Genomic DNA, 12,071 nt, shown 5'->3' on the forward strand with positions numbered 1-12,071 from the left:
CATAGTTTTAATAGTATGGGAACGTTGTAAGCACATCACTGAATGTACTGATTTCATAAAGAACCAGTAGAATTGAAGTATTTTACTTCAACACTTATAAATAATTAGAGGTCATAACTCTAATTATGACCTCTAATATTCTAGTGGGTAGAAGTAGTGGTACTTCTACCCACTACTTTGATCATTTATCATTTATTGCATTACAGTCATTTTATTTGTAATTTGTAACGTTCAACAAACATCAAAAAATAGCATCACGAAGACCAAGGAACACGCCAGACAGGTCAAAGGTCAGGGTATCTGTGACATCATGCTGTGAACAACTAAATCTACTATCTGAACCTGAGATTAATAACTTCTCGAGACATGACCGTCCACCTGAGGTCAATGTCGACATCAAGAGGTCAATGGAAACTCTAGAGGAGCCGCCTGCTGCTCAGGTAAGCAATCGGTCACCAGGGCAACCACTAGTTGTGCTTAATTTAGTGTGACATGAAGAAAACTTATCCTGAAAGAAAGTTAAAACAAAATGTGTTTTATTGTATTTACAATAATATTTAAAGAACAAATTATTTGTGCTTTCAATGTCCAAAACATTTGAAATTATGAACAGGCTGTTAATGTCAACACTGAACGGCTTAATGCCAAAATACATTAAAGATCTGCTGTTGCTGCATCAACCTTCCAGACCCCTCAGGTCTGAAAGGTTCTGATCCAGATCCCTGAACCAGAACCAAACACAGAGAAGCAGCATTCAGCTTCAACGCTCCTCGAATCTGGAACAGGCTTCCAGAAAACCACAAAACAGCCGAAACGCTGATTTCACAGTGGGTAAAAGTAACACTGAAACATTTCCTCAGTATAAATACTTCTACAAAAGGAAATTTGCCAAAAGAGTTACACCAATTGGCAACAAGCCAAGTAATCCACACACACAAAGACTAAAAAGCAAAGCAGCCTACAAATAAAAGATGTGGGTAAAATACTGGAACAACAAGGAAGAAGTTTGAATTCCTGAAGATACGGATGAGTGAAAAGGGACTGAAAGCCAACGAAGCTCTTAAAATATGTCAGTATTTGGAAAGCATTGCTGTTGCTATGTGAAAATTAATATCAGCTGGTTTATTATTATCCTCCAGGTTGTAGAAACTGTTTGCCTGAGTACAGTACAGAACTTGCAAAAGCAAAGAAACCTTCACAAAAACGTCTTACTGCTGCACAACATACTAACGTCAGTCATTACGGCTGAACTCTGAGTCTTCCAGTGAATGCAGCTGGAGTCATAATTTGGACATTTTTTCACCATAAACCAGCCACATTAGAGGTCACCTTCATTCTGACACAGCATGACATGAAACATGTCCGAGACCCGTCAAACAACAAGGGAGACTTTCAGAAAGATATGGAAACAGAAGGCACACTTTTCCAACAAGAGCAACACATAAAATACTCATCTGCAATCGCCTCTGTGCACAAAACAAAAGCATGTTGAAAGTTCTTTCAAATTTGCAACTGATGATTTGGTCAAGAAAGTGACCTACGAGTCGGATAAGGTCTGGTCCGATGAGATCAAGTCTGGATGTTACTGCCACGCCGTGTTTGGAGAAGAAATTATTCTGCAAGTTAAAGGTGTCGATGTCAAGAAGCAGGAGTTTGGAGCCAAACACGGGGAAGAAAACCTGTAAGAGACTCCAGGCTGGGGTGAAGGTTCCTAAAACATGCAGTCAGAGCTACAGTGGAAAAATTTCAACCAAATCTGTTGGAAAAGTATTTACCTAAATCTCATTGAGAATGCTTGGTAAGACTTAAAAATGATTCCCCCACACCCCAAAAAAAGTCTCTTCATCCAGAAAGGCTGAAATAGAAAAGAAAAGCCAGATGTTTTTGCCCCGACTCTGGTTACGTTGATAGAGGCGTAACGTGATTCTCCACTGTACTGACAAAAGAGGATGATGGGAAATTACAACATTATGGGTTTTTTCTTCTGGGCTTCACAATTGTTGTGTGGGTCTATAAAACCGCATGAGGTTTGCAGTGGTATCGTGAAGAAATGCAGAGAGGACTAGAGCTTTCAGTACTTTTAAAAGGCTGCGTATGTTAAGATCTTCTCAAGCCAAGCTCAGGCTGACTTGAATTTGAAAAAAAAAAAAAAGTTGAAAAGAGAAATGATTAAGTACTGACTGAGTAAAACATGATGAATACAGATATTGAAAGATGAGGGTTTTTTTGCAGACTTCCCACACTGGGTTTAAAGGATATGGGCTGCAGACCATGCGGATGCACAGGCTGCGTGGGCAGGTTGTCTGCTTCAGACAGAAGAAGACCACAGGAACCAGCTCAGGATAGGGCACCACCAGCACGCTGGTGTCGCTGCTGCCATCGTCGGCGTCGTCCTCGTCGTCGCCGCCGTCGTCACGCTCCTCCACCACCTTCAGCTCCGTTTCTTCTTCTTCGAGCCTCTCTTCCTGAATGATCCCCTTCTCTTCCTCTTCTGCCTCTTTTTCCTCGGGACAGACGCGATAGAGAGGAGAGGGCCTGCGGGGGGGCGAGGACGAAACCACACCATCTCTGCCTTTGGTTGCGGCCGGTGGTGTCCTGGCGGCTGTCGCTGCTGACTGTGTGGATGCTGATGCTGCAACACCAGGGCCCTCCTCCTCCTCACTCATGGCAACCTAAGAGTCTTGGACAAGAGAGACAGAGTGCAAACTTTTAAACCGAAACTATTTCAGAGGCGGCGCCCAAGAGGAGCTTATGGACAATGGAAAAACAAAAAAGAACAGAAATGAGAAACAACATAGATAGTAAGACCTGCAAATTAGTTCACACTGACAATGGACTGGTGACATATCTTATGGTTAAGCCAGTAAAAGCAGAGACATGTTTAGTAGTACAAGATGTCATTTGCAAAGTTACAGAGTCAGAGTTTTGCAGAAAAAATTTGGGTTGGAAGAGAGAGAGAGAGAAAAAATAGGGGTTCATTTTTTTTAAATATATTTATTTTTACTATGATAATTAATTAATTTCTACATGCCATCATTTCAAAGTAAATATTACGTTAGCAAGTTAAATATTTAGCATGCTAACTATTTAGTTTACAAATAAAACATCGAGTTGGCACGATAAATAAGCTAAATATTTAGCATCTAACTAAATATTAAGATTACTCATAAAACAATGAGTAAGCAAGCTAAATATTTAGCATCCAAGCTATATATTTAGTTCACAAAACAAAACATTTAGGTAGCAAGCTAATTAAGCTAAATAACAGATACTTAATTAGCAAGCTAAATATTTAGCATGCCAACTAAATATCTTGTTTGCACATAAAACATCTAATTGGCAAAAAAGTTAAATATTTTTTATTAGCATTTAGCTTAGAGGTAAATATTTAGCTCCTTTGCAAATTCAATTGCCAAAAAGTGGAGGTGTGCTATCAAAGCTAGGTAAGCTAAGTCTCTATAGCCTCCTGCTGGTGAGCTGGGGCACTCATTGTCATTGCTGCTGAATGTCTATTTGTAAATGTCTGTATTGTCATTAAAAGGGTTGATCTGATATCTTAATCTGAAATGTTGTTCATGTTGAAAAGAAAAATCATTTTGAAGAGGTGGCTTCAGGAACAGCAGTTTTGAAGATGCTTTACAATGTGGCACCGATAGAAGTAGCTTGAACTTTATGGCTGCCCGTTTTGCTCTGCTTGTTACACCTCAGCTGTGAGGACAAAATGATCACTTGCTGCTTAATATATCCAACCTGTCAAACTGCATAATGCCATTACTTGTATATATTTGTATATTCTAACTTCCCTTCATACCATGTTCTCTTATGAACATGTGAAATCCTATTTAAAAACATACTAAGGTAAGCTACTTTTAAGGCAAAGATAAATAGAACTACAAGCACACAAAATAGTACAAAAGAACAATATGAACCCAATAAAACCCAATACGATCAATTCAAAAATATTTCAGAAATTCCATATTTTATTTGTTCTGGCTTCGGGGATGAGTTAAAGATCACCAGAGAGAGGGGAGTGGAAAAAACCAGTACGCAGAGAGTCAGGATGGAGAGTTTAGTGGTTCAGTCAGAACCTTAGACTGCTGAGAGGATTTTTAGATTGTTGAATGGAATCGATGCTGTGTAGCTGGAACAGGAACAGAGGCAGCAAAGATCCCGAGTAGCAGCAGCGAAACGAGGGAACAGAACACACTGATCTTACTATAAGCTACTGAGTAAGAATGGTGTTAAGACAAGCTTTACACTTTGGTTGTTTTAATCGTTTAATCTGCTCTGACCAATTTCTAATTGCTAAAAGGATCACAGATGGTTTGAGACAGCTGCGAATTATCAGCAGAGTTTCCTATTAAAGTCAAAGCAAACTGTCATCAGGCTTAAAGAACAGGTGCAAAATATAAAGCAAGCGAAGTCGAAATTCATCTGTTATGTTTTGTGTTAATGATGTGTGACTGCTGAGTTCACAACACCACAAACTTAGAGCAATACAGACGGTCAAAGATTTCAAAAGAAACTGCAGATGGTGTTACTTTTTAATGACATGGTAAAGGTACAAGGTCAATAAATCATAACTATTAGCAAAACGATAGGAGAAATCTCCAGAGACAAACCAGGAGAAATGCCTTTATCGATGCGGTTGGCAAGTGCGAGGCATACTGAGCCACACTTAGGATCCGTGTGTATAAGCTGCAACCATTTACTGCCACATAAGCAGGTTTATTTCATGTTTTTGAACAGCTGTCAGATTTCTGTTCTCATGCTTTGTTGGACATAAAAAAAATTCCTTTGTCCTCAGACGGATGTTTCAAAGCAGATTTAACACCAAGACGACAGAAAGGAAAATCCCAGCTGGTCTGCTGTGACTTTCCTTCCCTCCCTATTGGTTTAAGGCCTCCAGACAACCAGTCGGTGTTGATGAAGGCTGTTTTAAAATGTCAGATAAGGCGACTTAATGCTGCGCATTAGGACCAAACGGATGGCCTATGCATCCTGTTTATTGTCCACATCAATGTGCCGTTTGGCTTTCCTGTGTGTAAAGCTGATTTTAATTTTTCTGTTTTTTGTTTTTTTTTGTGTTTTTTGTGTGTTTTTTGCACATATCGTGTCGACTCTAAGCAGTCATACATTGAATGATTGTCATAACATCACTAATTAGATTTTCATGCTTGTTTTCCTTCTATAACTACAGCTTGAGATTACATTGAGATACAATGTAAGAATGTTTTCTTCCATTAACAAAGTTTGGATGATTTTTGACCCTCTTGGTGGTGATGGGTATTATTTAAAGGGGCGGTATAATGTGACTTCTATTTTTTTTTATTTTTAGCTTTACATCATGTTATCATGTTACTGAATCATCAAAAACACATCTGGAATGTTGCTTTCATTCTTTCATGAATGTTTGAGAAATCAATGAATCGCACATAGCAACTATTTGCTATGGGAACGCCAGTTTTTATAAACTGTCGCCTATTTCCTTGAAACTCTTCCTCAGAGCTGCAGTCCCAAAGCTGCCTCAGAGTGCCCCGCCCCACCCCCTTCAGCTCCTCCAGACTAGCCAGAGGCAATTAGCAAACACCTGTTGGAACTTTGAGTCGAGGTTATCATACAAAGTACTTGTCAGTCCAGCCCTCCTAAGATCGGCTGTAAATGGAGTAGAACTGTTGTGATGATGTGTGGAAACAGCAGGAGCTTCTTAAAGAGACAGTGGCCAATTTCAAGACGTCAAGTTGTGACGTCACATTTCTTTTAACTTATGTTTGACATATTCAGCATTTTTGTAGGAACTGAACGTAACCGTTATTTGACTGTTATAAAATAAAACGACACTATGTACCTGGAAAATATAAAATACCGCCTCTTTGAAGCTGCAGTAACTTTTATAAAACATTTTTTACATATTTGTTGAGTGATAGCTTCTTGAAGCTATCACTCAACAAATATGTAAAAAAGAAAATAATAAAAATAAAAAAATCAAGCTCCTCTGCCTTCTGCCAGAACTGTCACAACATGGTCAGAGTTTAAACAAATATGTAAAAAATACAAATAAAAAAACAACACTTATTACCTACTGTAGCTTTAAGCAAATGCTAAAAGCAGCAAAAATAAATAGACAATTTCAAAGATCTTGAGCCACTTAATATTTATACTTAAAAAAAGCAAGTCTCTAGAATTATTCAGGCTGCAATCATTTTGTCAGAATAACATTAAAGAGCCAATATCAGAGTTATTAACCTCAACAGAAGGTTAACCAAACGCTGAATCACAGGCCAGGGCTTCTGCTCATCTGCCTCAAACTACTTAAGCTTTAATCTCCCTCAAATTATGGAGAGATATTAGTCTGGTCTTTTTCTTTTGTTTTTTTTTAAACAAATGACAACAGATTTCTGAAAAGACAATAAAAAAATCCCATGAATTTAAATGGCTAAGCAGAGAAGATGACAGTCTCACTGTCACATGACGACTGCTACCTGCGACCTGGAAAACTAATGACTGATTCTTATGGATGTCTGTGTCCACACAGCTGGCAGTGAACTAATGCTTCATGTTACTGAATTATAATTTTGAATATTTGCTTTAGCTCTACTGGGTCAGACAAACAGAAGCTGTTTAAATAATGTTCATCCCTCGTTGTGCAAGAACAAAGATGTCTCCTTTTGTGTTCCGCGTACGGGGAGAAATAAACGGCAAAATTATGTTAGGTTAAAATATCTAGGCATAAGCAGTGGCACATAATGTTTTTCCAGTAAACTGCTGATGTACTCTTCTCTATGTCCCACAGAGTGTAGATAATTTTCTACCATGAATTTGATGTTGTTGCAGTATGTTTGAAAAAACATTTTCCAAAAATAACAAAAAAAAAACGACATTCTTGTTTCATTGTAAAAAGCAGAAAGTATAAAAAAGTATCAAAAAGTCAGCTTTGGTTCCGTTTGTTCTTTATTCTACTTTATTGATATAATTTATTATATTTTCAGAACAAGTTGTGCATGTAGACCTAATCACTAAACTAAGGGTCAGAATACAAAAACCTCAGATGCTTTATACATTTTCATGAGTGGAACAACATGAAGATATATTATTTCTACTTCTGTAATACAATTTATCTCACATAAAATACCAATAAAATTCGTTGATAGTGGTATTGATTGACCAAGGTAGTTAACCATTGGTTTTAGTTTCACATTGACTGTTCTGCTCCTAATTGCACCAACTGAATGAATGAAAATTTATGTAATTATATCATGTTTGACCAAGCCTGTATTTAAATGCGCCGTACTGGTTCAGAGTCATCAGAAAAATTTGTAATTCAGTACATTTATGTCTGAAACTTTTTTAGTCCATTCAGGACTGATTTCTTATCGGATCGGAAACCTCAGATATCGGTATCGGAAATGGGGAAAAAGAAAGTGGATCAGCAAGAAACACCACTCTAGGAAAAACACATTCAAAGCACAACAGAGAAAATAAACAGAAACACTTTAAAGAGATCGATCAACTACACACCACAACAAAACTGTTATAACTCATATCAGCTCAAGAAAAACAACAACAACAAAAAAAAAAAAACTTACCACAGGCTGAGAAATAAAAACACAGCCTCTGCTGGATGTGACCTATCACAGAGCAAATGACCTGATAACACATAATATTCACAGCCCATTAGGCATGGTGGCAGGTATCAATTACCATGAAATGCATTGACCACTGAAGTCAAACACAGTGGTACACCCACACGGCTTAAACCATCAACACAACAGAGTCAGAGGCTAACAGTCGGCTGTTTTGATGCGACACACATCCTCATTAGTAGCCGTGCTGGAGGCTTAATGGACGGCAGCCTCACCTCCACACAATTACACACCAACGACAAACTCAAAGTGTACTGCTGTTCTTGGCAATCCCAAATTATTTTTCACTTGCGTCGCCTTAAAGATAAAACCGAAATAAGTCAAACGTATATACTGAATATAACAGACACTCGTTAGGACTGAATCACGTCAGCACCCCCTCGTCCCCCTGTCTGGTCAGGCGTATTTACATCCAAGCACAGGGCGCTAAAAAGCAAACAGCGGTCTAATAATGGCGTAGGCTGTCCTAGATGAAAAGCTTTAAGTAGACCCCCCCTTATTCCCCCTTCCTGACATTTCCTTCAGCCTTTGGCTCGTTGCGCCTCAGATATAAAACAAGTTGACAAATGAGCGAAGATCCCACGTAGCGCAGAGCGCGCCAAGTCGTCTGGTGTGGAAACGAAACTTTGAAGGAACTTAGAAATGAGATAATAAAGGCAGACGCGTCACCATTCGGAGATTCTGTTTGCCACAGACTTTTGGAAGAAAAGAACTGAACAATACTGATATATTTATAATTTTTTTAATTTAATTTTTGTCTTTTTGAGTAGTTTTTTGTCTAACGCCATTTGCACTTGTGGAACACAGTCGATCAATCGACTCATTCAGAAGGAAATGCGTTTTTTTTTTCTTCTTTTTTTGTTTGTTTTATAAAGAGGCTAAACTCAGCAACTATTCCACAAATTTATTCAAATGTGGCATCACTAATTATGCCACAGCCCCCGGTAATGTTACCATAACAACAACAAAAATATTTGTTGTATTTATGTCACTTAAATACTAATCTCAGTGACAGTCACAAGGTCAACTGATGTCTCAAGCTAACAGGAAGCAACACTTCGGTAACACAGTGGATAATGACAGTGTCATAAACATGACATAAGACCTGTTGTGAACATGAAGGAGTCTTCATGAGTGTTTATGACTGATGTCATGAAGTGTCATTCGGTAAATAAAGACATTTCCAATGCAAAGTTGTATTAAAAGTCCATCAAAAGTGCAAACTTTGCACTAAAAGTGTCATTATTTACCGAATGACACTTCATGACAAAAGTCTTAAACATTCACAAAGACGCCTTCATATTCATAACAGATGTTATATCATATTCATGACAGTGTGATATCAGTTTTATGCACACCCCTTCAAATAAAGTATCACCAAAGTTTCAAGTGCATTAAGGCCTAAACACGCAATAGATTTTCATTGTAAGAAAATAAAACATAGTAAGATATTTGAAGAACCCATATCCTTTTGTATCAAGTCTTCCACTATAAATACAGACAGATTCTTGTAGATTTGGCCTAAACCCTTTAAATCACTGCTTTACAGAGGACAGATTTCATACGATATAAAAATGTTTTTTGTTTTTTTTATCTCTGAAATCTTTCTACTAGATTTGTTAATATATATCACTGACATAATTGCATGATATATATAGATTTGTTTTCTGAGTGGAAGGTTTGATAACCACTAGCAAAAGAGCATTAGAGCAATGATTCGGTTCCATGACAGTGACTGGTTAAAAAGTGTTTGTTTCTGTGGTTTCCCGTCTTGACAGCAGTGTTCCCAGTTTTGTCTTCCTGGTCGTGTTAGCCTGAAGCTAACGTTTTACCTGGCGAAGCCCCACAAAGGAGTTGGTGGAAGCCCCCCAGATCGCTGCAGTGCTGTCACTAAAGGACATGACACCAACCGTTTTCACACTGACACCGCAAGGCCTGAAATACTGTAGAGACGTGTTCGGTTTGGACGGCGTGTGAGACCACAAACGTCAGCCGGATTTGTTCTGCACCAGTGGAGATTTCTACACCTAGCCCTCAAGAAAGAAAGAAAGAAAGAAAGAAAAAAAAAAGAAAGACAATTCTGGGAGACTGACTGGGAGAGACGGTGTGCAAATGAAGCAGCAGCATTTACTTGAAGTAACAGAGAGAGTGAGGCAGTGTGTGTGTGCTGACATGTTTCTTCGGTCTTATGTGATTACAGAAGTCTTCATCTGACATTATGGTGAAATGAGCAACATCCTCATGATAAATGCCAACCCAGAACTCCTTCCTGGTATTTCACCCTTCAACTACACATTTTCAGAAAACTTTACTTCTGCAAAACCTCCCAATGTTCTCCAGAAAATCTCAGGCTACCTCTTTCATAAACTTATAATCAGAATTTTCAGCCTTTGCTTGAGTCCAAGTTTACAGCGTTTGGCTTTTTCTAGTGTAAACTTACAACTCATGTTTCATGTTGATGACGTAAAAGTTGGATAAAATGTGACGTGACCATTGCGAGTGCAGAGGCTTTGAAAACAACCGGATACATGACAGAATCAGTACCACATGTGGAAGTCGCAAAAATTTGGTGTTTTTTTGGGGATGGAGGGTGAAAAGATCAGAATCGGATCATTCAGAGAAAACAGTCAGATATGGGTCGCATGTGGGCAAAAAAAAAAGCGAATATGAGTCACACTTGAGTGACCCAAATGAGCTTTAGATACGCGTGCTTGTAAATCTCATCATTCAAGAAGTTAAGCTTTTCACAGAAACCTTAAAGAAAGCAAGAGGTCTCCTCATGTTTTCCATAAGATCTACAAAACAAAAGAAGCGATTTTAATCGTTTTCCACAAGATGAGAAACTCCTGCTTCACGCAGCGTTTGTACTGTATAAAGATTGACCTAACTAATTATTCATGTCCAAGAGGAACAAATTGTTTTTGTTTTCATCCAAATGCAGTCGTCACACAGTTAGCGGAGACGACTAACGGCAGATTTATTCAGCTAAAAGCTGCGTCAGCTAACCACCACCCAGCATCTCCAGTCTCAGTTTCTCTTCCTCTGGGCTTCAAACCATAAACAGCAATTAGCTGAGCTCCCCGTCAGACCCAGGCAGGAGAAACGCTGCTGAGCAACAAGAGGCGTTTGGCTGCAGACGCAGTTAAGGGAATAAAGGATTGCTACACTTCTCTGCAATCTGAACTGCAGCAGGTGTTTTACAGCTGCTGCAGTTCCGATTAGCCACATTGGCTTCGTGTGGATTCGTCCTATTCAGACAGTCGGTGCCACCTCTTAGAGCTTTAGTGATGCTTTACAAAACATTCAGACTTTGTTGTTGGCACGAGGAACGCTCCGTGTGCATGGTGAACCTGTGTGTGTCTGTGTGTGTGTGCGTGTGCGTGTGTGTGTGTGTGTGTGTGTGTGTGTGTGTCAACTCTGTAGGTGTTGCTGAGAAGTTGGCGGGGTTTAATGCAGCTACAAGTGGCTTGTGTGTTTTCACGCCAGCGAGATTTTTTGCCTTCGCAAATTTAAATATGAGCAAGTCTGTCTGCATCTGTTTGCTAACTCTGACTAATACAGACCCGCCAGCTTCGCTGCTATTCCAAATGTGAGCAAGACTTTATCAATATTCTCCTAATGTTGGAAAAAAAAACAACAACAACACAGTTTTGCAATGGCAGCATTCACATTAAATAAAAACACATTTGGTAGATCCTCCAGCTACTTCCTGATGCCTTCTTTGTGGTTTGTGCCAACGGCAACTTCCGCTTGTTGATCGTACGACTCGTGTGACGTAAATAAAATGTTTTAATCACAATTTTGCGAAATAAACCAATTTTGATACCTCATTCTAGCACCAGAGGATGAGGTGGTGCTACCTTTACGCCTCCTCATCCACTGCAGCTTTAACAGATTAGAAAACCTCGAAAGACGATCATCCAACTAGACACTTGTGAAAATAATTGTCAAAATGACAGTGTTCAAAAGATGGCCATCATTTACAATAATGGGTTGATCTGATGCAAAAATTTTATTTTAATGATCTACTGTTAATTTTTTTATCTACAGATAGTTAATAATGTAGAAATAAACTGAACTTTATTCAGCTAACATTACATTTTGTTGAGTATTTATCCCACACCATGCTCTGTGTGTGTGTGTGTGTGTGTGTGTGTGTGTGTGTGTGTGTGTGTGTGAGAGTATAATTGAAGCTGACACCTCCTTACGGTGATCTGCTGTTCCATAAGCAGAGGAAATACCCCCTGTGCTCCAAACATGACAGCTAACAGAGTTAGCCTTTAGCCGACTGGAACGTGAACCTGGTGGAGACAATGAACGAGGCAATGAGGTTGTGGAGGAAATTAATTTGAGGAGAAATTTTTATTTACCAGGAATATACAAGAGGATCAAGGGAGGGAGAGAACTGAGAGGAGTTCAGTAATATTT

General features: G+C 38.9%; 1 protein-coding gene across 1 annotated transcript in view; it reads right to left on the reverse strand.

Moving 5' to 3' along the window:
* The window catches only part of LOC103136478 (voltage-dependent T-type calcium channel subunit alpha-1I-like), a 183,380-nt gene that overhangs the window by 130,199 nt on the left and 41,110 nt on the right, over positions 1-12,071 (reverse strand). Inside the window, exon 2 of the mRNA XM_016670321.1 lies at positions 2,260-2,680. Coding sequence (XP_016525807.1) covers positions 2,260-2,666 — 407 coding nt within the window. The 5' untranslated portion in view covers positions 2,667-2,680. The remainder of the gene's footprint in view (positions 1-2,259; positions 2,681-12,071) is intronic.

Source organism: Poecilia formosa, unplaced genomic scaffold (genome assembly GCF_000485575.1).
Source record: "Poecilia formosa unplaced genomic scaffold, Poecilia_formosa-5.1.2 Scaffold32, whole genome shotgun sequence".
Classification (NCBI taxonomy): Eukaryota; Metazoa; Chordata; class Actinopteri; order Cyprinodontiformes; family Poeciliidae; genus Poecilia; species Poecilia formosa.